The sequence below is a fragment of the Lytechinus variegatus genome, chromosome 17 (genome assembly GCF_018143015.1).
Source record: "Lytechinus variegatus isolate NC3 chromosome 17, Lvar_3.0, whole genome shotgun sequence".
In the NCBI taxonomy this organism is placed as follows: domain Eukaryota; kingdom Metazoa; phylum Echinodermata; class Echinoidea; order Temnopleuroida; family Toxopneustidae; genus Lytechinus; species Lytechinus variegatus.
In genome coordinates, this window is record NC_054756.1 from 15,493,833 (window position 1) to 15,521,001 (window position 27,169).

The 27,169-nt window shown below is 36.2% G+C and overlaps 1 protein-coding gene and 5 non-coding genes across 6 annotated transcripts in view; all 6 read right to left on the reverse strand.

The window, feature by feature from the left end:
* LOC121430759 (hephaestin-like protein) overlaps positions 1 to 15,420 on the reverse strand; it is a 35,575-nt gene extending 20,155 nt beyond the window's left edge. The window contains exons 1-3 of the mRNA XM_041628148.1: positions 14,972 to 15,420; positions 7,032 to 7,276; positions 5,789 to 6,001 (exon numbers count right to left, since the gene is read on the reverse strand). Coding sequence (XP_041484082.1) covers positions 5,789 to 6,001; positions 7,032 to 7,276; positions 14,972 to 15,150 — 637 coding nt within the window. The 5' untranslated portion in view covers positions 15,151 to 15,420. The remainder of the gene's footprint in view (positions 1 to 5,788; positions 6,002 to 7,031; positions 7,277 to 14,971) is intronic.
* Positions 15,421 to 23,912: 8,492 nt separating this feature from the next.
* TRNAY-GUA lies at positions 23,913 to 24,003 on the reverse strand. The gene is given in 2 exon segments: positions 23,913 to 23,948; positions 23,967 to 24,003. It is a non-coding gene; the product is annotated as a tRNA-Tyr (tRNA).
* Positions 24,004 to 26,519: 2,516 nt separating this feature from the next.
* TRNAY-GUA lies at positions 26,520 to 26,608 on the reverse strand. Its single transcript is given in 2 exon segments — positions 26,520 to 26,555; positions 26,572 to 26,608. It is a non-coding gene; the product is annotated as a tRNA-Tyr (tRNA).
* An 81-nt stretch (positions 26,609 to 26,689) lies between these two features.
* Positions 26,690 to 26,780, reverse strand: TRNAY-GUA. The gene is given in 2 exon segments: positions 26,690 to 26,725; positions 26,744 to 26,780. It is a non-coding gene; the product is annotated as a tRNA-Tyr (tRNA).
* Positions 26,781 to 26,866: 86 nt separating this feature from the next.
* TRNAY-GUA lies at positions 26,867 to 26,955 on the reverse strand. Its single transcript is given in 2 exon segments — positions 26,867 to 26,902; positions 26,919 to 26,955. It is a non-coding gene; the product is annotated as a tRNA-Tyr (tRNA).
* An 83-nt stretch (positions 26,956 to 27,038) lies between these two features.
* TRNAY-GUA lies at positions 27,039 to 27,127 on the reverse strand. The gene is given in 2 exon segments: positions 27,039 to 27,074; positions 27,091 to 27,127. It is a non-coding gene; the product is annotated as a tRNA-Tyr (tRNA).
* Positions 27,128 to 27,169: the final 42 nt, after the last annotated feature.

Sequence of the window (27,169 nt, forward strand, 5' to 3'; positions counted from 1 at the left end):
AATAAGTGATTCAAATATAAATTAACATGCACATTAAATTTAAATCAATATAATTAAATTATTAAAATCAATACATTATATTTCATGAGAAGAATGGAGGGGTCCACTGAAAAGCAAAGCTTGTAGAATGTGGACCCCTCAAAAAGTTAGATATAAAGAATATTGAAATATATGTAAAGGAATACATGAAGATAAAAGGGCAAAAAAATCTACACAGGATTGTGAAATTCAGAGACAAAAGACAATAACATGGCACAACACAACACAGGTACATGAGGTGGACAAGAGTGATACATAAAGCTAAAATTGGTTGAATAAAAAGTTTCTTTTCACTTGATTCTGTACAGCACACATAATTTGCTTTAAAGTACTAGGCCTCAAAAGTTTGAGAAATTCATGAAATATTGAAAAAAGTGAACAAATTCTCTCAACATAAATCACACACGCAAACATGTTTTAAAATAGGGGAAGGAATTCCGAACTACTGCTGACGATAATCATCATTTATATATGAATAAGCCAAACTTGCATGACACCACAAAAGAACAAATACAAATACTATTTTGAAGTAAAATCAATCATAACTCTGTAAGACGGGGCCCAGCTGTACGTCACCGTGTAAAAGGGTTTGAAACTCAACAAAAGAAACATTGTGATGATGTGCGGGCAGCTGGAAAACTCTGTTTATAGATAAATACTAATGACAAATTATTTCACAAACTCTACCCCCCTGCTTGAAAAAAAAATCTAGGATTGGCCTTTACAGCCATTCCAAGACACACTGCAAGCAGTCATCATATTTTATTCAGAGGGATATACATGTAGTATGATTACAATCAGAGAGAGAGAGATAGAGATAGCTGAATTAAGTTATGATAAATTTTGTGTCATTTTACAGTGTATTCTCAGTTTCATTTTTTCCTGGGATGCACTGTATAATTTGTATATACCATCCAAAGCATCTAATATCAATTATATGTGGTATTTGTCATGCTTGAATGAACATAACACACCATTTAATAGAGTGCAAATATTGATTTGTGCCATATTACCGTAGTTAATGTCAATCAAATGCTACTCTCGAAGATAAACTACTCTGACCCCTCTCTGTTGTGTATTGAGAATATGGCATCTATAGGGCGATAACTCTCTATCTTTCAATTGTTTTTGAAGCAGACCTCCTGACCTAGTGACCTTTTAATGAAAAATAGGAATGATGTTGCTAAAAACAACTTAGTAAAGAAAGAGCATTTCCAATAGGAATGCACGGTAATTTCTTAAAACTAGGGAAATCCTATTTAAACAGGAGTGGCAGAATGGCATTACTTGAGTGTAGTACATTTATTTTCCAATAATAAAAGCAACAATACATTTTAAAAACTGGAACAAAACAATGGAGGTAAATGTAGCAACTCAAAAAGCACAGCTTGTGATGAGTGCACCGTGACAAAAACATTTTATATACATACATGTAGTACATGAAAGAAACTTATCTAAACAGAGTACAATACAAAACAAGGGGGAAAATGGGGGGGGGGGCAGGGCAACTTTATATAAAATACTAGTATGTCATTTGAAACAGAAAATATATCATCAAACCAATCTTCCCACAACTAAGAGGCATATTACAAAATTTAGGGACCAGTTGTAAGTTTTATCTCAAGTTTTGTCTTAAAGTTATTTAAAGTTGATGCTTTTCTGATGCTGTAGGTAAAATGTTCCACTTTTTGGACCTATGAAATGAACATTATGTTGATAAGAACAGGTCCTGTGCCTTGGCAAATGAATTAAAGAAGAGGAGCATGTACAGTGTATTGTATTTATATACATTGTGATTTACATATCAAACAATTCAGAAAAATCAACAGGCATAAGCTGATTGATACAGTGACAAATAAAATACATTGTTGGTAGGTTGTAATTTCTTCTAAAGTATGCAGTTAAAACTCAGAGTATAATGCACTAACTTTAGATCTTGGGCTTAAAGAAATTCAATACCAAATACAGTATACTCACTTGAGATAAAATGTTTTGTGAGAGATGTATGAGTGATTGCTTAGGTCCTAAAACCCTTTTCTTTAATTGACAAAAGTCGCACAACTGAATGGTAACATGGGGATTTCAAGAAATATTTTTTTCCCTGGACTGTTTCTCACTATTTTTATTGCCTGTGTTTAAAACAAAATCAAATACTTCCCCTATAAAAAAATTATATGCCAAAAGGAAACCGTTACGGTAATATAAAAAAAGGTATGATCAATTTGGTCATAAATCAAAGCAGGTGCATATTGAGTTTAATTTACTCTAACAACAAATGGAGAATTGTTTTAAAAGTATGTACAGACAGTGAAAATACTTTTATCAGCCAGATCAACTAGAAGGGAGGGGGCAGGGGGAGACCTCCTTCTTTTCTCAAGTAGTAGAACAACTAGAAAGAAGGTAAATAGGAGGGATCTAGGCCATGTAACTCTCTAATATCCTAATAATTTGGTTGAGAAAAAAAATGTATTCTTTCCTCTTCACCCCATCCCATCAAAATATCCCGAAACCACCAGGATATCCATTGGTCAAACACCTAAAATACTATAATATGTGAACTGTTCCATTTTGAAGAAAAAAATGAGTAAACAGGGAAGAAATTGAACAACCTGAAATTATATTTTGATGGGGGTGTACTTCACGAAACCCTGATATGGGGTCTAAGGAACTGACCACAAGGGTAAAATACAGTTCTTGGGAACTAAATATATGCTGGGCAGTGTGAAAAAATAGGGTCTTTGGAATGGGATCCTGGTACAGTGCATGCTAGTGCAGTGCGGTGTGTGGAGCTTCTAGCAGCTAGGGAGTTGTGAAGACATGCGCGCGTGCAGCTCTCGCATGCGATGCTCGTGCTGGAAATTTTGGCAGGGCTAGGGAACTGAGATGTTTAGTATGCGGGTCTTGTGAACGGGGCGGCACCTGAACGGAACTTTTGTCATTTAGAGCATCTAGAGACCCAAAATATTAGGTCTGAAAAAGGGGGTCATCAAAGCGGCATGTCCCCGTATCACCAATATATATAGTGCCCCCCCCCCAACATGAGAATTAGACACCATTAAATGATAATAAGACTAAATGGGTATCTAGGCACCAAGTGTGGTAGATAAAAATCAATTAATTGATATAAGTCTAAATGGGTATCTAGACACCAAGCGTGGTAGATAAAAATCAATTATATTAAATTGATATAAGTCTAAATGGGTTTAGCCTATTTCTGTTCCTGTTTATGGTAACTCCTGTAGGAACTCGGCAGGACAGCTTTATGCTAGTAAACACCAAGCTGGTATAACCATTTACCTAGAAAAAAGTTTACGTCTAGTTCAATCTAGACATCTAGAAAGATATTACTCTCAAGCATTTTTATCAAAGTGGAGTCAATGTCAGAGTGGGATTCAAACTCACAACCTTGCGATTATGAGTCCAACCACTGGACCACACGACTATCTGAAAAGCAAACCATCTGCTTGTATACAAATTGGATATTTAGAATTTGTGCACCAGTATCAACATTTCAAACAGAGTTTAGTATGGTATGGGCCCTAATTGCTTTTTAATGAGTCAATCAACATGCCCTTTGAAATCATGTGCTAATGAATGTCTCGGCTAAAATAAATTAGTAAATTATCTCAGGGTGTGACGTGTGTTCAATACAATTTTTCAAATTTAAAGAGCAACATGAATCATGATTGAAAACGAAATTACAAAGTGCGGATAAAGCGAGAAACAAACAGTGTGTGTCTAATGTCCCTATCCCCGGTCATAAAAGTAAACTTCTTTCAAATCATGATTCATAAGAAAATTTAAAAGCCCAAAAAGGTACATTTGGAAACGCCATCAGCTCTGATTTTACGACCTTCAGGCTTCAGCATGGCAAAAACGATACAACTGAGTTTTAAAGTATCAGGAATGAACTTTTTTGTGATGGGTTAAACTGCTCACTAATTAGCTGTGCTATTGAGCACGGGAAATTTAAAGATGAGCACGGGAAATTTAAAGATGATCCGGGTATAATCAGCTCTATATTTTTCACACTGAAAACAGTCCACCACTGATCGTGTTTGTGTTTTGCATTTTGTAAACTGAGTTTTCAATCATGATTCACACTGCTGCTCGTTGAAGTTTGAAAATCTACATCGAACACACCCTGAATTCCATGGATCTATAATGAACAACAGAACCACTGGCCAATTAGCCAGTTCGTAGTTCCTTTTTGCGCATGATCGAAAGATTCTACGCATGATCAGAAGGTCATTTGTACTAAAGTGACATGGTGCTTTAAAATCTAATGAGATAAGCACCAACTTTGATGTCTTGATTATTCATATATTCTTTTGAATTGTCGTTTTCATTTACATCCACAAAAACAACAATGCTCCCACGAACGACTGGTATTTCACAGTTTGCCAAGTACATTGTGCAACATGCTAAGATATGCATTCAAAGTAGGAATGCAACAAATACCTTCATTAAGTGTTCATTGGTGTGCTATTCTAGTCACCTGGTCTATTCAATTTCTTCATCCTGCTATGTAAGGCAAGCTTACATAATATCTTGCTTTGAAATCTGCCTATCATGATGAAAGAAATGAAAGGTCATTTGACCAAAATTGCCCATGAAGTAATTACGAAATGGTCTATCTCAGAAACAGCACCTCAAACACAACATTATAGGCACAGCAACATCTTATTTTTGAGGAAAATATGAATAGATTGGTGAGATTACCATAAAGCCAACAAATAGAATCGTCTTTAATTAGAGTCATGGTCGCAAGTTCAACTTTTGTTTAACTTTTATTTTTCATCATATCTTTTGTTTCTGTGTTTATTGACTCAAATTACTTCAACTTCGTATTTAATCAGTTTCTCCCCTCCCCCTCCAAATCCGGATGTGTAGAATTACATTCAAGGTTTGAAATTTGAACCACAACCACGCATGAAAATTTGTTTAGTGAAAAAAAGTATTAAAAAATGTGTGTGAAACCAAAAGGCTGGGAAAAACCCTGAAATGATGAGAACCAACCACCAGTAGGCGGTGCTGCACCATCCCGAGTTTGCTCAATTTCAAGATTTTAGCCCAATTGGCCCTCTTCGCGATTAATTTCGAGATTCAAGAAACCCTGTCTCCACCATCGCAAGAAGAGCGATTCCTTCTTGAGCGAGGCATCGATGCATTATGTTCTGACGTCGTGAATAAAAAATCCTGAGTGCACCTACGAATTAGCGCGATAAAAATAGCGTGCAATTTCGCAAATAATCTTAAGTTGACTTGGGATTGCAATCATGAGATTAATCCTACAAACTAGCGCGATAATTGCGTCTCCATTGCAAATAATCTCGAGATTGTTCAGATCGGGATAATTTGCCAGATCAGAAATAGCGCGCTAATTTGAAAATTTGGAATGGTGCAGACGGCCCTATTGAGTAAAGAAACTAAACTATCCAACAGTAATTCAAATGAAGTTGATCAATAAAGTTCTGCACAAATGGACAGCACATACCACAACGTTAGTTTAACCTTGTGAAAAGTTGGTAAAAATTTAACCAACAATCTACCAACTTCTTGGGAATTAAAAATTTTTCAATTAAACCCATTGGCTTCTGGTAATGGGTCCCATAACACAAAGGTTGGTGTTTGATCGTATGCTTGTTTTTCACGATCAGTTGTACATTGTAGTCAATGTAATCACTCGCAAAAATTATCCATAGCAATATAGCAATAATACCTGAAATACATGTATAACATTGATTACCTTTCCGACAAATAAGCATGAAGCCTATAGCGCCAGAATTTGTCCCAAATGGGGTATCGATGTGTGAATGGTAGATCCACGGAACGCAGTTTGGGCCTCCTTCTGCCGGTCCTGCACTCTCATTCGCCTCCCAAGTGTAGGTGTGGCTACCCCCCGGGGCGATACGTTCATCAGCCTTGTCCTTCCCCCTTGTGTTGTCTTCATAAACAGCTCCTGTGGTGGTAGAAAGATGTTGATGGTTAAAGGACAAGTCCACCCAAACATAAAGTTGATTGGAATGAAAAGAGAAAAATCCAACAAGCACCATACTGAAAATTCCATCAAAATTGGCTGTAAAATAAGAAAGTTATGACATTTTAAAGTTTCGCTTAAAACAGTTATATGCACATCCTGGTCGGTATGCAAATGAAGAGCCTGATGATGTCATCCACTCGCTATTTCTCTTGTATTTCATTTCCAGGGTTTTGATTGGCAAGGAAGCACTGGTGATCCATGACAGGCACTCTGGTTGGTAATACCATGTTAAACTTTCTGAGAACTCCAGTACTATCATATGCAGGCGCAGCTTTGGGCGTTTTTGAAGGGGGTATTTTCTCCCCAAAAATACATGTAGAAAGCCTCCCCCCAATAAAAGATTATCATTCTAAAATAAATGGTGAAGTGGGCAGTCGTTTCTTTTGACAAATTTTATGGGGAAGCACCCACATCTTCCATCTCCCCCTCCTGAATCTGAGCCTGATACATGCTATTAAAGATAAATACCAGTTGTGGTAACAATCTCAAAAAGAGTTCGAACAGAATGAAATGAAATTACCACCAAATTGTTTGTATGTATAATGTAAATGAAAAAATGATGCCAAGTAGCTCTGGTAGAAAATGTGTAATTGCTGAGAAACGAGCAAAATAAACACGGAATTCCATCATGTGTCACATATTTTTCGAAACAATATTAATAATACACTGTCCCACATATACATATGCTCTCTGTGTTTGTGATCATCAGAATTCTCAATTTAGAGCTAAGATTTCATGATTTTTACAATGATAAGTTTACATTAATGTACCAGATCTAGAGTATGAAAAAATTTTGACAATCAACCTAGATTTAAGAGAATTTTTCATGAAATAATTGTTAGCGTCAACTACTGTCTTTTTCCTTAAAGTATTCAATATTTCTTCAATATTGCGATGTTTCGATAATATTGAAGTATCACAAAGCACTACTGTTTAAAAACATCCACACCTTCCGAATCCTTCAGATAGAAGACCCCATGAGGATGAACACTGAACTCCCTGGTAGCCATGTTCTTGGCATGAATCTTGATGGTATCGCCGACCTCTCCGTAGATCAATGGTCCAAGGAATCCGAGCCATTCCGGACGATCTGCCATCGTCGTGTACGTGTCATCGGTGTATTCGCGGAACACGGCTTTCTTGTACACGCTTCCGATTCTTTCCGGGGTTTGGATGACATACTCGGCCTCTGGGCTAGTAAACAAAAAAGGGTAAAACCACTTAATAATTATGATTATTTGGTATTTCTCCTAATATATATGTACAGCTAGCTGGTCCAACTCCTTGCATTACAGTACAATTGTAGGTTATCCTTTTCATTGCTCTCCCTTTCTCCAAAGTACGGTAGTAGCAAAGCTATAGGAAGCAGGACCTTGCAGAAAAAGACACAGCCCCCCCCAAAAAAAAACATATATATATATATATACATATACACATGTATATATAACAACAAAAAAAAACCAAAAGAGAAAGAGAGGCGATGGTAAGCTTAGTATTTTAGAGTGTAACTGTAATCTGATAAACAATCAACAATAGTATAGTCAATGGTAGAGTTGGTGGGGGCTTTAATATGATGAAATGATATTTACTAAATTACATTGTACACAACATAAGATGGGCTGATTGCATGCATTCTCTTAAAATCAACTTTGTACATTTATCATTCCCTCGCCCCTGTCTCCCCTTTTCCTGTCTCATGGAGATTTATTGTGGGTTTTTTTTTATGGGGGGGGGGCAGGGAGGGATGTCATAAGTAAAGCTTCATTAATAATTTGTGTTTCTCTCATTTTTCCCACGTTTGTGAACCAACTAAATGTTTGAGTGAACTTTTAATATTCCCCTTAATATACAAATTGTCTCTCTGGCAACATTTGGGTTGTTGTACTTTGGAGTTAAACTTTCATTTTGACTGAGAATGTTGGCAAAACTCCAGGAGGCTATCTGAATGCTGTAAAATCGCTGCTTAAAAATTAAGCAGGTTGTTATCGGCTTGTCACTTTAACAATTTAGACCCCGTTCTCATTACCGCCCTAAAACTAGTTTACTGGAAAAAACTAAGTTAACGTGGTATGAGGACGTTCGAAGCGGTCTTGGAAGCGATCTTCCAAACCACTTCAGAAAACCACCTTGCGATGCTGTTTTCAAGATTGCTTCACTTTCTTAAAGTATACTTTGCATTCCATACTTTTATTAACTTCCCATTTTTGTGCCATTGTCACAAATCTGTTTCTCTCGATCATTCCTTAGTTCCAACATATCAGACATTCCATTGCCATTCCAACTCCATGCAGCTCCACATGTTTCTATTGTCCTTTTCTCATTTATATTCAGAACATTCTCCTTCATTCATATCATCCTATCTCATCCTCATTGATTCAGCTTTCACCTTGGTTCTTCCACTTTTCTGGGTACTTCCAATCTCTCTTTCTCTATCGGTTGAATTCATCATGTGACACTTGTTTTAATATATTTGAATATATTATTTGTAAAGGGACTGCCTAGTGAGTTCTGGATTTCAAGCCAATAAATCCGAGCATCACTGGACTTCATTTTGTCGACATCTTTATTTTGAGTTTAGTTCAACTACATTATATTTTAGGTTCTTCTTATTTTGGTTCTTCTGGCTGTTTGATGTGATTTGATTTTGCTTGCTTTAGATTGTTTTTGTGAGGTGTATCTTTGAACATTCGGCCACTCTACACTAGCAAAACTATCTTCCAAACTGGCTTCCTGAAATAAGCTAGTAGAAAGTACAATAAGAATGGTGTCTATAATACAGTTTTAAACAAGTTGTTTAAAGTCTTAACAATTATTAAAGTTTAAACGATTTAAAAGTTTAAAGTTTAAACAATTAATGTTTTAACAATTATCAATCATTCAATAGAGTGATGGGGCTTAAGTGCATATTTTTTTTACAAGTACAGAGAAGCGAACGGAATGAAAGGGGAAAGTCCCTTTAGTATACCTGTCAGGAAATTACTTCACAACCTCAGCATGAAAAGATCAAGTTTACCAGGGTCGTCATAATAAGATACTATTTGAACAGGTTACATTTGCAAGGTCTTGATAATAAAATGTTTCCATGTTTGTGTAACTTTCAATAAAGAACACCTCTAAAGAAAATCTGTTTGGTGGTGATTTTTTTTACCTGATTTGTAAAACGAAAGCATGAATGCTTAGCTGGGTAAAAATAATAGCAGGGCCCACCAGGAGAACAGTTTTTGGAACTGAAGTGGCTACCCTGGGCATTAATATATTGTTATTATTTTAATTATTTTGCTTGTAAGCAAGCAACCGGAGAGGACTGACGGCTTATTGTCCTCTCCAAGGGACCTGGTAACGAGAATTAATGCCTTACCAAAGGGCACTAGCCACCAAGTGGGAATCGAAACTGGATCACCGGGATCTGAAACCCCCGCTCTACCGTTAGAGCTATCGCGCCGGTTCTTTTGCCCACCCCCCCCCCCATCTTACATGTACATGACATTGAATGAGCACTGGTGATTAGAGAAAAAATGGAAAATGAAGGAAGAAACGGTTTCCTGTCTATAAAGGTTGCTCATAAACCTCCCCAGAATAATAATGACAAGAGAGTGATCATAAATAAGTATGCATATAAATAAATTATTAAAATTGAATTAGATAAAAAGATAAAGTATGCGGATCAGGGGATGATTTTTCTAACCAGATTTGATTAGCATTTTGGTATTTATAATAATAGCAAGCTCTCGACTATTTCTGTAGTCTGTACAAAAACAAACAAACAAAAACAAAGCAATAACACCATCCCCCCCCTGAAAAAAAAAACTGCCACACAAAAGAATATTTGTGTACCGGTAGCACTAAAAAAAAATATGGAGCAAACTGCAATCCTTAGATTCACACGTATTATTTAAATTCATTGATCCATAAAAAGTAGCCTAGAATTTTTCCCTCCACTTGACCACTAGCAGTACACATATTGGCCATAAAGAATACAGCAAAAGGGGTGATTAACACAGCCCCTCCCCCTTATTTAAGAGGGAAAAATGAGCCTCAGTCTAGGAACATGGGGCTATCTATGTTAATAGATCCAAGGTAGGGAGATAGGCCTATAATCTGTAATTACAAAACCTATTGCTTTTCTTTGTTCACCTTACATCATAGTTGCATCACAACAGATCCACCTTTTGACTTTACAATCGTTGTGTCACTATACAGAGAAGGGCAGTCGCAGTCAAGCACAACAATGTAACCTTTAGCCTACACTGGAATTACTGATAATGATTGGCTAATGATTGAAAATAGCAATGGTAATAATATTTTTTTGTAATAAATCCTCTTTGAGATCAGAGGCCCTAAAAATACTTGGTGTGGCACCAGCACCACACTCCACCACTAAGTTGTGACCAAGATTCATCAAATTGTCATCTATAGGCCTATAATTCTTTTCTGGACTTTGGTGATCCCTTACAAGTCCTTGAGACTTCTTGGTAGTTGGGACACGATCCTCTCATCTAATTTGCTTTACAAATACAGCTAATGTGTACTGTACCAAAGTATACAATAGCGCGGGTTCTTTATACATTGTTCATGTTATTTAGATTTGTACTCAACTATTTGTGATCATCATCTTTGCCCTGTTATAGTCATCAAAATTCCATCTTTCCATCCATCGCCCTCTGTACATACTTTCAAACATTCACTCTACCATTCCTTCATTTTTTTTGGTTCATGTTCATACATACTTCACAGTAGTTAAGTTCTTACTCTCTGATTGTTTACCAGAACTAGGTTCATTAATTCAAAGCAGCTATTCATTTCTTTCATCACTATTTATATTTCAATATTCATAAATATGTCTCACTAGTAATGTAAATATATACTATGGAAAAAAAACAGTACTCAAGGTTTAACAGTGGTCTAAACTATAATTTTAAACCACACTTCTATGGCTTCATAATATTTCTTCCATATTCCTGGCAATTCCAATGTACCAATGAATTGATTTATATTCCTTATGTTTTTGTATTTCACTTTTCTTCCCATTTCATAACTCTTATCAATATTTGACAACTTTTTGCAGCAGGATATGAATAACTTTTAAAGGGATGGTCCAGGCTGAAAATATTTCTATCTAAATAAATATAGTAAAATTCACAGAGCAAAATGCTAAAAATTTCATCAAAATCAGATAACAAATAACGAAGTTATTGAATTTTAAAGTTCATTGATATTTTGTGAAAACAGTTTTTATGCACAGCTCATAAATATTCATTAGTTGGGCTGATGATGTCACATCCTCACTATATTGTTTCTTCTGGTCATTCATATATTGATTTGATTTGATTCAAGAACTGCATTCATATATTGATTTGATTCAATTATTGTTTTCTTCTGCATTCATATGTTGATTTGAATGATTTGATTCAATAACTGCTTTTTTTCTGCATTCATATACTGATTTGATTTGATTCAATTATTGTTTTCTTCTGCATTCTATTGAATTGATTTATTTCAATTATTGTTTTCTTCTGCATTCATATATTGATTTTATTCAATTACTGTTTTCTTCTGCATTATTATATTGATTTGATTTGATTCAATTATTGTTTTCTTCTGCATTCATTTGTTGATTCGATTTGATTCAAGTATTGTTTTCTTCTGCATTCATATATTGAATTGATTTAATTCAATTATTGTTTTCTTCTGCATTCATATATTGATTCGATTCAATTATTGTTCTCTTCTGCATTATTATAATGATTTGATTTAATTAAATTATTGTTTTCTTCTGCATTCATATGTTGATTTGATCCAATTATTGTTTTCTTCTGCATTCATATGTTGATTTGATTTTGATTGTTTTCTTCTGCATTCATATATTGATTTGATTTGATTCTATTATTCTTTTATTCTGCATTCATATGTTGATTTGATTCAATTATTGTTTCCTTAGAACTGCATTCATATGTTAATTTGATTCAATTATTGTTTTCTTCTGCATTCATATGTTGATTTGATTCAATTATTGTTTTCTTCTGCATTATTATATTGATTTGATTTGATTCAATTATTGTTTTCTTCTGCATTCATATATTTATTTGATTCAATTATTTTTTTCTTCTGCATTCATATGTTGATTTGATCCAATTATTGTTTTCTTCTGCATTCATATGTTGATTTGATTTGATTCGATTATTGTTTTCTTCTGCATTCATATACTGATTTGATTTGATTCTATTATTCTTTTATTCTGCATTCATATGTTGATTTGATTTGATTCAATTATTGTTTCCTTAGAACTGCATTCATATGTTGATTTGATTCAATTATTGTTTTCTTCTGCATTCATATGTTTATTTGATTTGATTCAATTATTGTTTTCTTCAGCATTATTATATTGATTTGATTTGATTCAATTATTCTTTTATTCTGCATTCATATGTTGATTTGATTCAATTATTGTTTTCTTCTGCATTCATATGTTGATTTGATTTGATTCAATTATTGTTTTCTTCTGCATTATTATATTGATTTGATTTGATTCAATTATTGTTTTCTTCTGCATTCATATATTGATTTGATTCAATTATTGTTTTCTTCTGCATTCATATGTTGATTTGAATGATTTGATTTGATTCAATAACTGTTTTTTTTCTGCATTCATTTACTGATTTGATTTGATTCGATTGTTTTCTTCTGCATTCATATGTTGATTTGATTTGATTCTATTATTCTTTTATTCTGCATTCATATGTTGATTTGATTCAATTATTGTTTCCTTAGGACTGCATTCATATGTTGATTTGATTTGATTCAATTATTGTTTTCTTCTGCATTATTTATTATATTGATTTGATTTGATTCAATTATTGTTTTCCTCTGCATTCATATATTTATTTGATTCAATTATTGTTTTCTGCATTCATATGTTGATTTGATCCAATTATTATTTTCTTCGGCATTCATATGTTGATTTGATTTGATTCGATTATTGTTTTCTTCTGCATTCATATATTGATTTGATTTGATTCAATTTGTTTCTTCTGCATAAAACATCCTTTTAAATTTTCTGACATTTCATAATTGATTTTCCCATTATATCTGACACATACATGTAGAGAGTAAGGGGGGTGGGTCATAAACAAAGTACAGATGGATTTTACACTGCTTGAGGGTCAATGTAAGCATCTGATACTGTTTAGATCAGAATCATATTATCCACTCTTAACTATAAAATTTTCAAATTATTGCTTAAAGGGATGGTCCAGGCTGAAAATATCTATATCTTAATACACAGAGTAATAAAGCAAAATGCCGAAAAATTTCATCAAAATCAGATAACAGATAATAAAGTTATTGACGTTTAGAGTTTAGCAAAATATTTGTGAAAACAGTCGTCATGAATATTCATTAGTTGGGCTGATGATATCACATCCCCACTTTCCGTTTTCTTATGTTATTACATAAAATCATAATTTTTTCATTATTTCATTATCTCATCATAATCATTTTCATTACAATCTTCATCATCATTATCACCACCACAACCACCATCATCACCACCACCATCATCACCACCACCACCATCATCACCACCATAATTATCATCACCATCATCATCACCACCACCATCATCACCACCATAATTATCAACACCATCATCATCACCACCACCATCATCACCACCATCACCATCATCATCACCACCATAATTATCATCACCATCATCATCATCACCACCACCATCATCACCACCATCATCATCATCACTATCACCACCATCATTTTCACCATCATAATTTTAATCACCATCATCACCATCATCATCACAATCATTATCATCATCACTATCACCACCATAATCATAATAATCATCATCACCATCATCATCATCATCACAATCATCATCTTCATCATTATGATTATCATCATCACTATTATCACCACCATAATCATAATAATCATCATCACCATCATCATCATCACAATCATCATCCTCATCATTATGATTATCATCACTATCATCACTCAAAGTCTCAATCTCCCACATCACCATCACCAGCAGGTAAACTGTCCTAAATCATGTACTTGTACTTTTTCATCCTTCTACTAGCTACGACCCCCCCCCCTCCACCTGCTAGTAATTGAATGCATGCACAAATGCACACCCGTGATTGCTAATTGCTGTTCTCCCGGGGGGGGCACTCGACCAAAAAAGTGGTAGGGGTGTGCCGCGGGCGAGACAAAAAACGGAGGCCCCGGAGCGGGCTTATTGTAAAAAGGAGGGTCCTCGGAACGGGCTTCGGAACTACAATTTTGTGAAAACGGGGGTCCTTGGAACGGATCGCCAGCAAGTGAGTACGTGCGTATGCACCCCTATGGAACGGGCAAGCGTGCATGATGCAGCTAGCGCGGCCTCCGCCGGGTGCGCTCGCACAGAGACGATGGTCGGACAGCGCTCGGGGGCCGCTTTTCACCAAAAGCGCAGCAGATCAATGCGACGGAACGGCGTAACGAAAAATATGCGAAGCTTTGGAGCGGATTTCTGTCTTATTTTTTTCTCGATAAGAAGAAAATGGTATGCCTTGGAGCGGCTTTCTTTGTTCTTTTTCTCAATAAGACAAAAATGCTATGCCTTGGAACGGAAATTTGAGTGTAAAAATGGGGGTCCCCTCCGCGGCACATACCCACTATGCATTATATACTGAGTGCCCCCCCCCCCCCCCCCCCCGGGCTGTTCTTCAACAGCACCTGGCTTCAAGTTACCCCAGCGAACATCATTTTTCACTACCACACCTCATTCGTCACAAAATCACAATCACATCACTTGCAGACAGCCCTAAAAGTTAAAAAGTTAAAAAGAATAAAAAGGGAAAATACGTATGTCCACCATGCTGTACGTACCTGTCCGCGGTGATATTTTGCCCCGTGATTTCATTCCTCTTGTTCGGAGAATAGTCCCAGTCACGCTCTATGACACCCACATAATAGACCCTCTCCTTAGCCGAAACCACGGCGGTGAAGGAGAACAAGAGTGCGATGATGCTCATCAAAAACAACAACTGAGGATAGGGTCTATCCATTCTGTCTGCATGAGCTGAGCCCTCTCTTCTTTTGCAATAAGACAAGCTGAATCACGAATAAGAGTCGAGCCTGGTTCAAATATCAATCCAGCAACAAATATTAAGCCTGTATCATGTGACATAGGCTGGTCGAACTGCCTGTAAACGCGGTATATTTATTGGAAAAGTTTCATTTAACGCCGATTGTCATCAACTTACGCAAGCAACGCACACAACACATGAGAAGATGGATCTTGATCTTGGGCGCGGCGTGAATAGTTCGGCGGGCTTGGGATGGGGGAGGGGATTCCCCAATGAACAAGCAGGTTTATTCACACAAACCATAACTTAAGACAAAATAAACCGACTCAAAACCGATCGGTACCATGCATGTCACTGGAAATCACTGAAAATTTTAATAGAATTTTTCATAAATAATAAATGTTTCCCATGTTTTATGGTCAGCATTTTCGATCAATAAATTTTTATGCGATCTTTATTTTTTTCAATATGATATTAATGACAACAGATTAAATTGATAAATCGCCCGCATTTATAATTTCCTATATCAGTATATATGTACTACTTCACTTGTTTTGTAACCAATGTAAATTCTCTGACTAGCCATTCGTTTGGTATGAAACGATGCCTCTATGTACATAATTTGTTTCAATGTCAATGTCTTGAATTTAAATAAAGTCATGACATAAAACAGCATGCTCGTGCTTTCACCATCTTGATCACTCAACAATTTTTGTTTTCATGCCGTCTAATTTTATTAAGTTCCGAGTATAATCGTAGCATATTTACCCATGCAATCACTTTATTTGCGACCATTGCATTTTTTTTTGGGGGGGGCATTGATGTAATACAGCTTTTGCTGATCTTTTTACCTGTATCCTATACTGATAAATTCGAATAAATATATAAATGAATAGGGCCTACAACTAATCTCATATTAATCAGGATTAAAATATCTATCCTCATTCGCTGATTCCCCCTTTTCTCCTTTAATTAACTGGGTCAGATCCCGGGAGTCAGATCACCGGGGGGGGCACGGGGGACAGAGTCTGCCCCCCCGACGAGTCATAACCAAGGACGTATCCCTGATGCCCCCCCCCCTGACGAACTTTAAGACTTTTTTTTTTCTTTTTTTCAGGTACGAAATCCTATATATTTTTGTTTGAAGACCCTTTTGGGGGGGCTAGACAAATTTTTGTGCGGACGAATTTGCCCCCCCCCCCTCCCCCCGTGGAAAATCCTATGTACGCCACTGGGTCAGATGCATGTGGCCCTCCGATGGCATTGACTATCAGTGTGTTCACAGTATGTTCACATCGTGTTCGATCATATTAAGTTAGACTGTGATTCACACTGTTAAAATGCTCAAATCAAACACTGTGAAGATAAGTCCACACTGTGAACACCTCTACTGTGTGAATGTTCACAGTGTGTTCACACTGCGTTCGAAATTAGCATGTGATTCACTCTTTAGCAATGCCTTCACAGTGTAAACGCCAGACTATGTAATATTAATGATCACAGTGCGTTCATGATGATGTGAACATGTGCTCCACACTATCAAATTGCTCAAAATTTAGCTATGTTAAGATAATTCTACAGTGCGGAAACCAGACTACAGTGTGAATTTCACAATTGTGTTCGCACAGCGACTATGTGGAACAGGCGCGTACGCAAGGGGGGGGATAGGGGGTTCAAACCCCCCCCCCTTTTTTTCTTTGCTTGTCTCCCCAGAGGTCGGTCTGGTCAAGGAGTTATCGGGCAAGCGCCTGATAATTCCTTGGTCTAGTTACGGACAGTTCCCCTACCCAATAATGTATATGACAGCAATAATGAACAGAATCTCATGTTTCCGACGAAAAACACAGAAAAATTTCCGCTCGCTTCGTTCGCTCCATTTTATTATATCTTTTATTTCCGCATGTCGCCGACATGATCACGGTATCGCCATTAACAAGGCCATACATGATTATCATGATGTATACTTATGAATACAAGTGAACCAAGACAAAGACATACGTTTTCTTACAAAATATGTTTTACCAATATGAAAACCAAAATGACGGAAAACGCTAAAATGTCGGTTAGCTCGCTCCGCTCGCTCGTAATAATTTATGAAATTCCATAAGTATCTAGTCTCATGTTCAAGGCCGTATTATGAGTGTAACGAATAGAAGGACATGTAGCAGCGACTAATACTTGATTTACTAACAAACTATTGACAAGAAATGTATGTTTTGACGGGAAAACGCGAAATTTCGGCTCGCTCACTCCGCTCGCTCGTAATCATTTATGAAATTTCTTAAGTTTCTAGTCTCTTGATCAAGGCCATATCAAGAGACTTATACGAGCAGAAGGACATTATCATCAACTAATATGTAATCATTACCAACAAGCTATTGAGAAGAATTGTATGTTTTGACGGAAAAACGCAAACATTTCGGCTCGCTCGCAATTATTCATGACATTTCTCAAGTTTCTAGTGTTCTGATCAAGGCCATATCATGAGTGCTACGATCCGAAGGACATATAGCATCGACTATGATACCAACAAACTATTGACAAAAAGGTTATGTTTTCAACGCAAAAACGAGAACATTTCTGCTCGCTCGCGGGTCATGACCGCACTGTTACATGTCTTATTTGCAGCGCTGAAAAAAAGAAAAAAAAAATCATCACCTCCCCCCGCTCATCACTTTTTAGAGACTGGGCGGGAGATTTAAAAAAAAATCAGCTCGAACCCCCCCTTTCAAAAATCCTGCGTACGCGCCTGATGTGGAACATAATAGGTTCACTCGGCAATTTATTTGAAGATAATTCCAGACAGTGGTCCTCTATGTACACCGGTTAACACCACAGTTTTTGCTGTGTACATTCCACAGTATACATGGTATATGGACATGCACCTCTCCTATGTGAACTTCCACAGTGTGTTCACATACTGGACTGTGGAACATGCGATTCATACTGATAAATTGCTCAAATTTACCAATGTGATTAATTCCTCACTATATAGCTCTACCTTGTGAATCACAAGTCATATTCACATAGTTGACTATATAGGCTTTATTGTGAACAGTCACGTGATTCATATAATTATGAGGATAATTCCATAGTGTGGACATGCACCTCTACCATGTTATTTTTCACAGGGTGTTTACATAGCATGCATATAGTGGACTGTGAAATTGTGCTTGGCAATTTTTACAACGCACTAACAACATGATCCAAGGGCGGAAATCCCTCCCCAAAGGTGGGGGGACCACTGGGATGGAAAATTTGACAAGCAAATATAAAAGGGGGGTCATCAATGTAAGGTCATTTCGACAAAAATAAACTAGACAAGCAAACAAAAAAGAGAAAGTGTTATCGCCCAAACAGTAAGGTCATCTTGTCCAAAATAATGTTTTATTTCGATTTTGAATGATGTATTTTTTTCACCATAAAAGACCAAAAAATTGTAGGTGGGATATTTGATATTGTGCCCCATCACTATAGGGGGACGCGTCCCTCCTGACCCCCCCCCTTGGCGGGCCCCTGGGATTTCCGCCCATGTGCCCTCTTGAATTGCGTGAAGGTGATTTTACATTGTATTCCACACAGTGTATCACCATTCACTTTCCAGAAGAACAGACATGACAGAGCTCGACTAGACTAAATTTCAACTCTTCAATGTAAGCCATGTCGCCCTCTTTTGACCGCATTCAAGACAGTCAACTATATACTAGTATTTTACGAAGACTTTAAAAGTCTTCATAAAATATGCAGTTATTTATACCGATCATCAAAAAGTAATAATTCAAGACTAGGAAATTTATCCTTTTTTTCAGAAAAAACGGAAAATTCATTCTCCATCTCTTAGTGATTTTGAGGCATGATACCTTGAAAAAAAAACTCTTGTGAGATTCTTTTTTAATTTTAATTGGTCCAATATTTTAGTATAGAGCGAGACCTCCCAACCTCAATATTTCTTATACAATGGGCACGACACGGCCATTGCGCCTGTATATTTTAATGTGAAGAATCACTCCCACGTCCCCACCTCTTCCATTTTTTTAGATGATCTGAATTGAATTTTGTATCCTCTTTTATGCTTATGGCTGGATAAAGTTGGGTTTACTTACAAGAATAATGAGAGAAGTTACTTTCCAGGAATATCTCATTTTAATTGCATTTTTATTTAGTTATTATATTGCCTTTATTCATCAGTCTATACTAACGTTGTAAACACCGGCTAGCGATTTACATCATTCCATAGTATGATAAGTCAAGACTTAAAGATTAAACTGGCTTCTGAGGGTGTACCGATATCAAAGGGATTGAAAAATAGAACTATTTGTCTAAAGATTAACTTTTAAATGACTCTTGGTATGCTAATACGTTTGCCGTTGGTAAACATCTCAAGTCTCCGGTGGCAAGAGAAGAAACACTCTATTTACACAATTTCTTTGAAAGTAAGAGGATTTCGAACAGATCTTTAGACGCGCTCCAGAAATTCTCAAATTTTCACGTTTTTAAAAAACATAATTATTCTAATCCTCTGAAAATTAGAGTTTTGCTGACACACCAACATTATTTTGATCAAGTTTTTTTCTTCATCATTTACATGTTTTACAGTTAAGTTAGAAGCGTTACTTTTCAGAAGAATGATAAGTCTACATGTTTTGCTCTTTTGTGCCTGAAACATTTCTTTGAGGAATAAAACAATATTATTAGCCAATTCTTTGTTGTAGAAGCTCATTCCCCGTCTCCATAACTCATTTGTGTATAAACGTTTTCAAGAACCGTCAAACAAATACAATAATAGTTGTTTTTAATCTATAAACACGATGAGTTCTTTTGTTGGAAACAATATTACACGAATCAAATGGCAGCCCCATTCGTACACAGTAAAAACGCTGTTTAAGATTTTATACAACGCTGTTTACTATATGAACCTTACAGTAGTTGTTTAACAGTTTAAACAATCATGTCTAATTTATTGAAGATTATATATTGAAAATTAAACTTTGTTGTATAAGATTTAAACACTTGTTTAAACTGTTTAAAACAATTAATGTAAGGTTCATATAGTAAACAGCGTTGTATAATTTTTTTAAACAACGTTTTTACTGTGTAAGCCGCTCCATAATTGCAGACAAACACTTTCTAAATAGAAGTGATCAATAAATATTGATGTTGCATTTGCAGTTCTTCGAACGTAAAAAAGAAGAGAGCAGATCGTTTGCGAATTCTGAGCATCTGCATCCAGTTGCTACCTCTTTCTTCCGGAAATATTGATGATTGTGTATGCTGAATTATAACATTTTTCAATATTATAATTGAATTCACCATTTTCGTTGCGTGTATTCTAAACCAGTCTGATTTTATACCGATGTTTACCGAGGTTTTTTTTACCTGACTGCTAAGAAAGCACGAATGCCTGTGAGCAAGCAACCACTGAGGGGACCGACGGCTTAAGGTCCTTTCCGAGGGACCTGGTAATGAGGATAAATGCCTTACCAAAGGGCGCTAGCGCACCACTTGGGAATCGAACCCGGGTCACCGGAATCCGAAACCCCCGCTCTATATCCCGACTGACATGACTGAGCTATCGCGCCTATATACCCAAGGCTTTGTTTATGAAAACAAAGAATTTGCTACCCATCACCGAATTAAAAGAAGATAATTGTTGTTTAAGGATCCTCTGGGACATTTCTGGTAAGTTTATTTTATTCATTATTGTTATAACTATTTTTTCTAGCTGATGGTATGACTTTGTATAGTCTCTGTTCGATGTATCAAGGTAACAACGGTTCGAAAGTGAATGAATTTTAAAGGATTATTTTGTAATCATCAAGCCATTTTCGATTCTTTTCACCGTCCTCATCATGTCCGTCGTGTCCAGAGGAAAAGTTGATTTTTTTTATTAGCTTTATATCATGATATGAAATTTTTGGTAACTTGATTCGAGTTCTTGCTCATAAAGAATTTGTTAGGACTTGTCTCTCTGCATGTTTCAAGATCAAATGATTGCTCGCCCCAGTTTTCAAATCTTCAAAGCAAAGCGACCAAGGTGAAATTGATGTTGAATTAACGTGGAAAACAGTATATTTATAGATACATTAACCACGATATTCTTTGTGCCCGTTTTTAGGGGGAGGTGCCAGTTGGTGATAAAGCAATACACTGACGTATACTAGGGACAATTTCTCTATCAAAGGCTGCCTTTCATAAATCATTTTATTTTCTGTACACTGTTAGAAAATGTATCCTTAAAATAAAAGAAGTTCCTGCAGCAGAGTCTCGAGAACACCTGTAATCTTACAGGAAATTGGTATTTGGTGTATGAAACCTTACAAATTTCCTTTAATAATACCCTTTCCCCTTTTTAAACAGAACTGTTCTGTTAAATTTGAGATAAACTCCTGTTTTATGAATTTACAGAATGATTTTTTTATTGCTTTTTGCAAAATCTTCTTTCTTTTTTTCGGTAAAATCATGTTTTTAACCAGTGTATGAAGGAAACTTTTTTTCTCAAAACAAAATCTAAAGGTAATTCGCCTGTTTGTTGCAGTCATAACTTTCTTTTACCTAATAAACTTATCGTCATTAGTCGTAATTGAGTAAACCTCTAATCAAATTTAATGACTAGTTATGAACAAGCCTGATGAAGTCACGTGAGAATTCTACACTGTCACCATGATCACATGATCATCGCCGACTAGATGTTAGTCACACCATGGACCTATCATGGTCACACCAACCATTGCCAACGTAACAACTTCAAGAACGATCCAAGCTATCACGTTATTTCGAATGGCTCGATCGGTGTGGTAAGATTCGATTTCGGCCGGTGTGCCAAGGTATATTGTGCGTGACATTTTGCAGAAGAGCACCTGCGCGTGAATGCATTTATTTTTGTGAGCACAATCATGAATAATCTTGAAATAGAAATTATTTAATATGTCTAGTCATATAAGCTCAGCTGTCCAGAGCAAGCTCGCCAGAGACCTATTATGAGGGGCGTGTTCAATGCGCCATTTCCTAGCCCCCTTTGTGTCATGTTAACGTTTTCTGATTTTGCTTTAAAAGAATGCTGATTAATTCCCTATTGTCATAATTACAGTCGACGCAAAGGAAGAGACATTTCGAGGCCTAAAATAGACGCAAACAGATGTACTAGGGAATCATTCCCAATAGAAAACAATAAATCAGGACGGTGCTTCACATTTTTAGTGACGTAATGGACGTGCTTCGTGACAATTATGCAAGAAATTAAAAAAAATCCAATTGGCGTACCAATTAATTAATCCCTTAGAAACGACTCAACGGGCGAATCAAGCAGAAATGATTATACACCTTGGGCCCGTTGCATAAATTTTTTATCTCAGAAAACTCAGGTTGTTTTTACCAGAGTTTTTGCCCTGTATTAAAGTCAATAGCAGATATCAGACTAACCTTATAGTTTTCAGTTTTTATCAGAATTTTCTCAGGTAAAAAGTTTATGCAACAGGCCCCTGAAAGGGTTATGTGAGTTTTCCTTTCACTTCCATTATCTTGAGTTATTTGGGGGGGGGGGGGGGCAATTGTCAGATTTCCTCGATCTAGACCTCCTATTTATTCTTCATATGTAAAACGAAAATGATAATTTTGTAGCCACATTTTATTCATCTCTTCTGTGATTAGTTGCGATGGTAATTTGTATTTGATTCATCAGAACTCGGCGAATCATTAACTTTTAGGTGTTAAAATTCGCCCTAAATGACTATAAAAATCAACAACACCATTATTTTTTTACAATGACAATGATTATTCTTGCAGTTGTATAAAATATTATAATAGGCATGATATGGGATATTGGAGAACCATCCGCTTGACAATATGGTATAGCTAAAAAGCATTTTAATCCTCTTTATAAGAAATACACCGAATATATTATTTAGCATTCAACTGCAAGTGTTTTTTTGGAAAGTTGGAATTAGTACATTTTTAATCTTGTTTTGAGTAGGCAAAACCACCCCAAGGCTGACAAGATTATTCTTGCATTGAATGACATGCGTTTCATCAACATTCCTTTTTTTTCAGAAACATAAACTTTTATTATGATTTTTCATCATCCTCTCTTTGATATGCTTGTTTGGTTTTTTTGTTTCCATTTTCAGATATACATGTTTATTATCATTATTTTTTTTTTGCTCTATCTTTTTTTTCTTAAAAGTTGTTGAATTTTGTAAAAGAAGTTTTTCTCATTGTCGACTCTTTTCTTATAATTTCATTTGGCTTTTATTTCACAACGCCGTGTACTATAAGAAACGTATGGTATCAGTTTAAACTGCCATTCTTAATCTATGAATGAATAAGTATAAAAAAGAAATGTTGTTTCAGGTCATTAACACTAACTAATCTGTCAGGTTCATTATAAACAACGTTGTATAATAAAAACGCTTTTAACTGTGTATAAGGGAATTGACAAGGAATTTCTGGAAATGTTTGTGTTTATTTCCCTAATAAAATGTTTAGCGTTTAAGTTTTTAGAGAGAGAGGGGGTAGAGAGAGAGGGATCGAAAGACAGAGAAAGTGATAGAGGGGGAGAGAAAGGGAAAAGAGAGGGGGAGAGAGGGTGGACCGGTCAATGTGAACTAATATACTACCATGTAGTCATAATGGAATTATGATTTTTTTTATCACAATTATTAACCCCTAGTAGGAGTTCAGAGCCCCTAAAATATGGTTAGAGACATCATACCTGTACAATCAAAAAAAAAAAAAAAAAGGACCACTCCACCGAACCGGATTCGAACCAGTGACCTAAGGATGTCAGTGTTATTTAGCCTCTACAGTCCTCCGCTCTACCAACTGAGCTATCGGTGGCTGCTGGCGGAGAGGGCGCACATAATAGACTACATCCAAAGAAAGAAAAAAAACCTCGGTACGCGTGCGTGAGACGCGGTGATCAATAGATTGTCAATGAGTCATAAAGCTCGTCGATACAAAAGAGAATCAGTGTATTATCGTTCTGTAAATTTCGCAATGCGCATGCAAGCTGCGTACTAGGTCTATATTTTTTTTTCTTTCAATGGTATAGAACTCTGGGTCATTTGAAATGTTCGAATTGTACTGAACGTATACCAAATCCACTCATGTATTTGTTACTTTTCTGTTAATTTGTACCCTATAGCCTGTGTCACCCTGCCTGAGGAACTTATACTTTTATTTGTAAACCTCGGTCCTGGGTTATATATGTTCTTCTTTATCTATGGATGTTGAATGGTTTTACGATAAAGATGAATTAAAAAAATTAACCATGGATAGCTTCATGATGATACTTACGTTGCATGAAAATCGATATCATTATACCAGGCCTTCCGTAAAATGAAACATATCTTGAAACAGGAATGAAAAGGTGATATTATTTTTTTCAAGGAAAGATTATCACATTTTTGTTTGTTTGTTCCACCTCTTGCAAAGCGAGAGATGTGAAAAGGATGAGGCCCCTACAGGTCCCTAACGATGTATTCTGATTAACATGTCAATTTCAACAAAGTGGAGTTAACTGTGACAATTTCCTCCATTTGACAATCAAACATTAATAAAAATAATAACAATAATAATAATAACAAAAATGACGCCGGTTCTTTGTCGGTTTTAAAGTCTACGTTAACTTGTGTATAGGCCAGTATGATAAAATTCAAAGTGGGGTCCTCTGCCTGGCGGGGCCTATATCAAGTTGATTTAAGTGGTTCCGTCTTTCCTCTTCCTAAATTAAAGCCCCATAATTCTTATAAATGTTTTTTTTTTAATTCAATCCACCATCAAATACGTTATTCTCTCTCCATAGTCAGTCGACTATAATAATTATACATGTAGGCTACGCAGCTGTCTGATCAGGATTCAAATTGATTCGTATTTTTATAAAATTCTTTTGCTCTTTGATAACATATTTATGACACGTATGGGACCGAAGGAATTGCCCTTACATAAACAGCATTTACGCTGATAGTTTTATGTCACTGGATCAGCGTTGACGTCCCAAGATCGAGTGACATAGAACTCTAGAATAGAAATATTTTATTTGCTTTTCAGTGAAAAAAGGGCCTATATAATTTCATTTTTTTTTTTTTTAATTATATTTTTATTGGAAAATCATCAAGGATCACAATATATACAAACAATTTTTACATGATTAGAAAACAAAATCAAGGCAGAATAATAGCAAAATAGTGCATTGATCAAAAGCGAAGTTCCGAGACAGAATATAAATACAATATTGTGTTATAAATCTCGTGATTTGGGCAAATGTGAAGTTTCTCGTATTTTGACTTGTGGTAGTACTTGTTTTTGTAGAGTTTGTTTATAATTTTAATCAATGCCTTCACTATAAGAGAAATATAAAATAGTAATTGATAATTAAAGCTATTAAAGGGCGCTTACAAGGAATTATATACACGTACACAAAGTGTATGCATTATTGTCAGGAAGGTTTGGGGCGGTGCCACTGATTTTTCAAGTATATAGTGAAAAAAAATGTATAAAAATGGAAAAAAGAACAAACATTCAAAGAGAGAGAGAGAGAGAGAAACGTGTAAAAAAGAGAAGTTTGTGTCATGTAATTAGTCATTGCCCCTATATTGGTCAATGGAAGAAAAGGAATTAAGAATATATGTTATAGGGCGTCTTGACCCCCCCCCCCCCCATCAAAATCGCTCCGAAAAACGCGGGAGGATCAAAACAGAGGGAGACTGAAAAAGAGAGAAGGGACATCCCTAATTGTGTTATCGTAACTTTCTTTCCAAATTTGCATATATAGTTGGTCTTCTATATTAAGTTAATAAAGAATAATAACCCCCACGTTAATCATTCAAGGATTGGCGAACGAGAAGGCGTATCATTTTCCAGTCATTATTCATTTCCCGGGCTTATTATTGACCAGCATGCCTCGCGGTTAAGTATTATCTAAATACCGTTTCATTATAATTATTTTTACACATTTCTGATGGTGGTATTCGCGGTTTACCCTTTCGAAAAACCATAGGCCTAATCCCATACTAGAAATGGACACGAAATTATTATATTCTAATCCAAATGATCCGGGAGAAAGTTGACATTGACATGGGTTAGTAGAAAAATCCCCATCCCCCTCTCTCTCCATCTCTCTCTCTCCCTCTTTCTATCTCTCCCATCCACCCCTTCCCCGCCCTTCTATCTATTTCTTTCTCTCTCCACCAACCCCCCTAAATTATCTCATACATTACTAAAGATAATGAAAAATAACTAAGTAATTCCTCCGAAAAAAAAGCCCCCTCAAAACAAACAGAAGATGAAGAAGAAGAGATACAACATCAGTGCAAAAAGGGGGGGGGAAGAAGGGGAGAATAAAAAGTAACCAATCCACCGAACCGGATTTGAACCAGTGACCTAAGGATGTCAGTGCTAATGCCTCTACAGTCCTCCGCTCTACCAACTGAGCTATCGGTGGCTGCTGGCGGAGAGGGTGCACATAATGAAATAATTTAACGATAAAAGTGTTGGTAGAAAGAGAGAAAACAAAATACACCACTCGACCGAACCGGATTTGAACCAGTGACCTAAGGATGTCAGTGTTATTATACCTCTACAGTCCTCCGCTCTACCAACTGAGCTATCGGTGGCTGCTGGCGGAGAGGGTGCACATAATAAAATAATTTAACAAAATATGTGTTGGTAGAAAAGAAGAGAGAGAAAAGAAATAGACCACTCCACCGAACCGGATTTGAACCAGTGACCTAAAGATGTCAGTGCTAATACCTCTACAGTCTTCCGCTCTACCAACTGAGCTATCGGTGGCTGCTGGCGGAGAGGGTGCACATAAATAGTTTAAAGAGAAGGGATGGTAGGGGAAAGGTGAAAGGGAATTATAAAAAAAAAACTCCACCGAGCCGGATTCGAACCAGTGACCTAAGGATGTCAGTGCTTATACGTCTACAGTCCTCCGCTCTACCAACTGAGCTATCGGTGGTTGCTGGCGGAGATGTTGCGCATAATGAAATAATTTAACGAA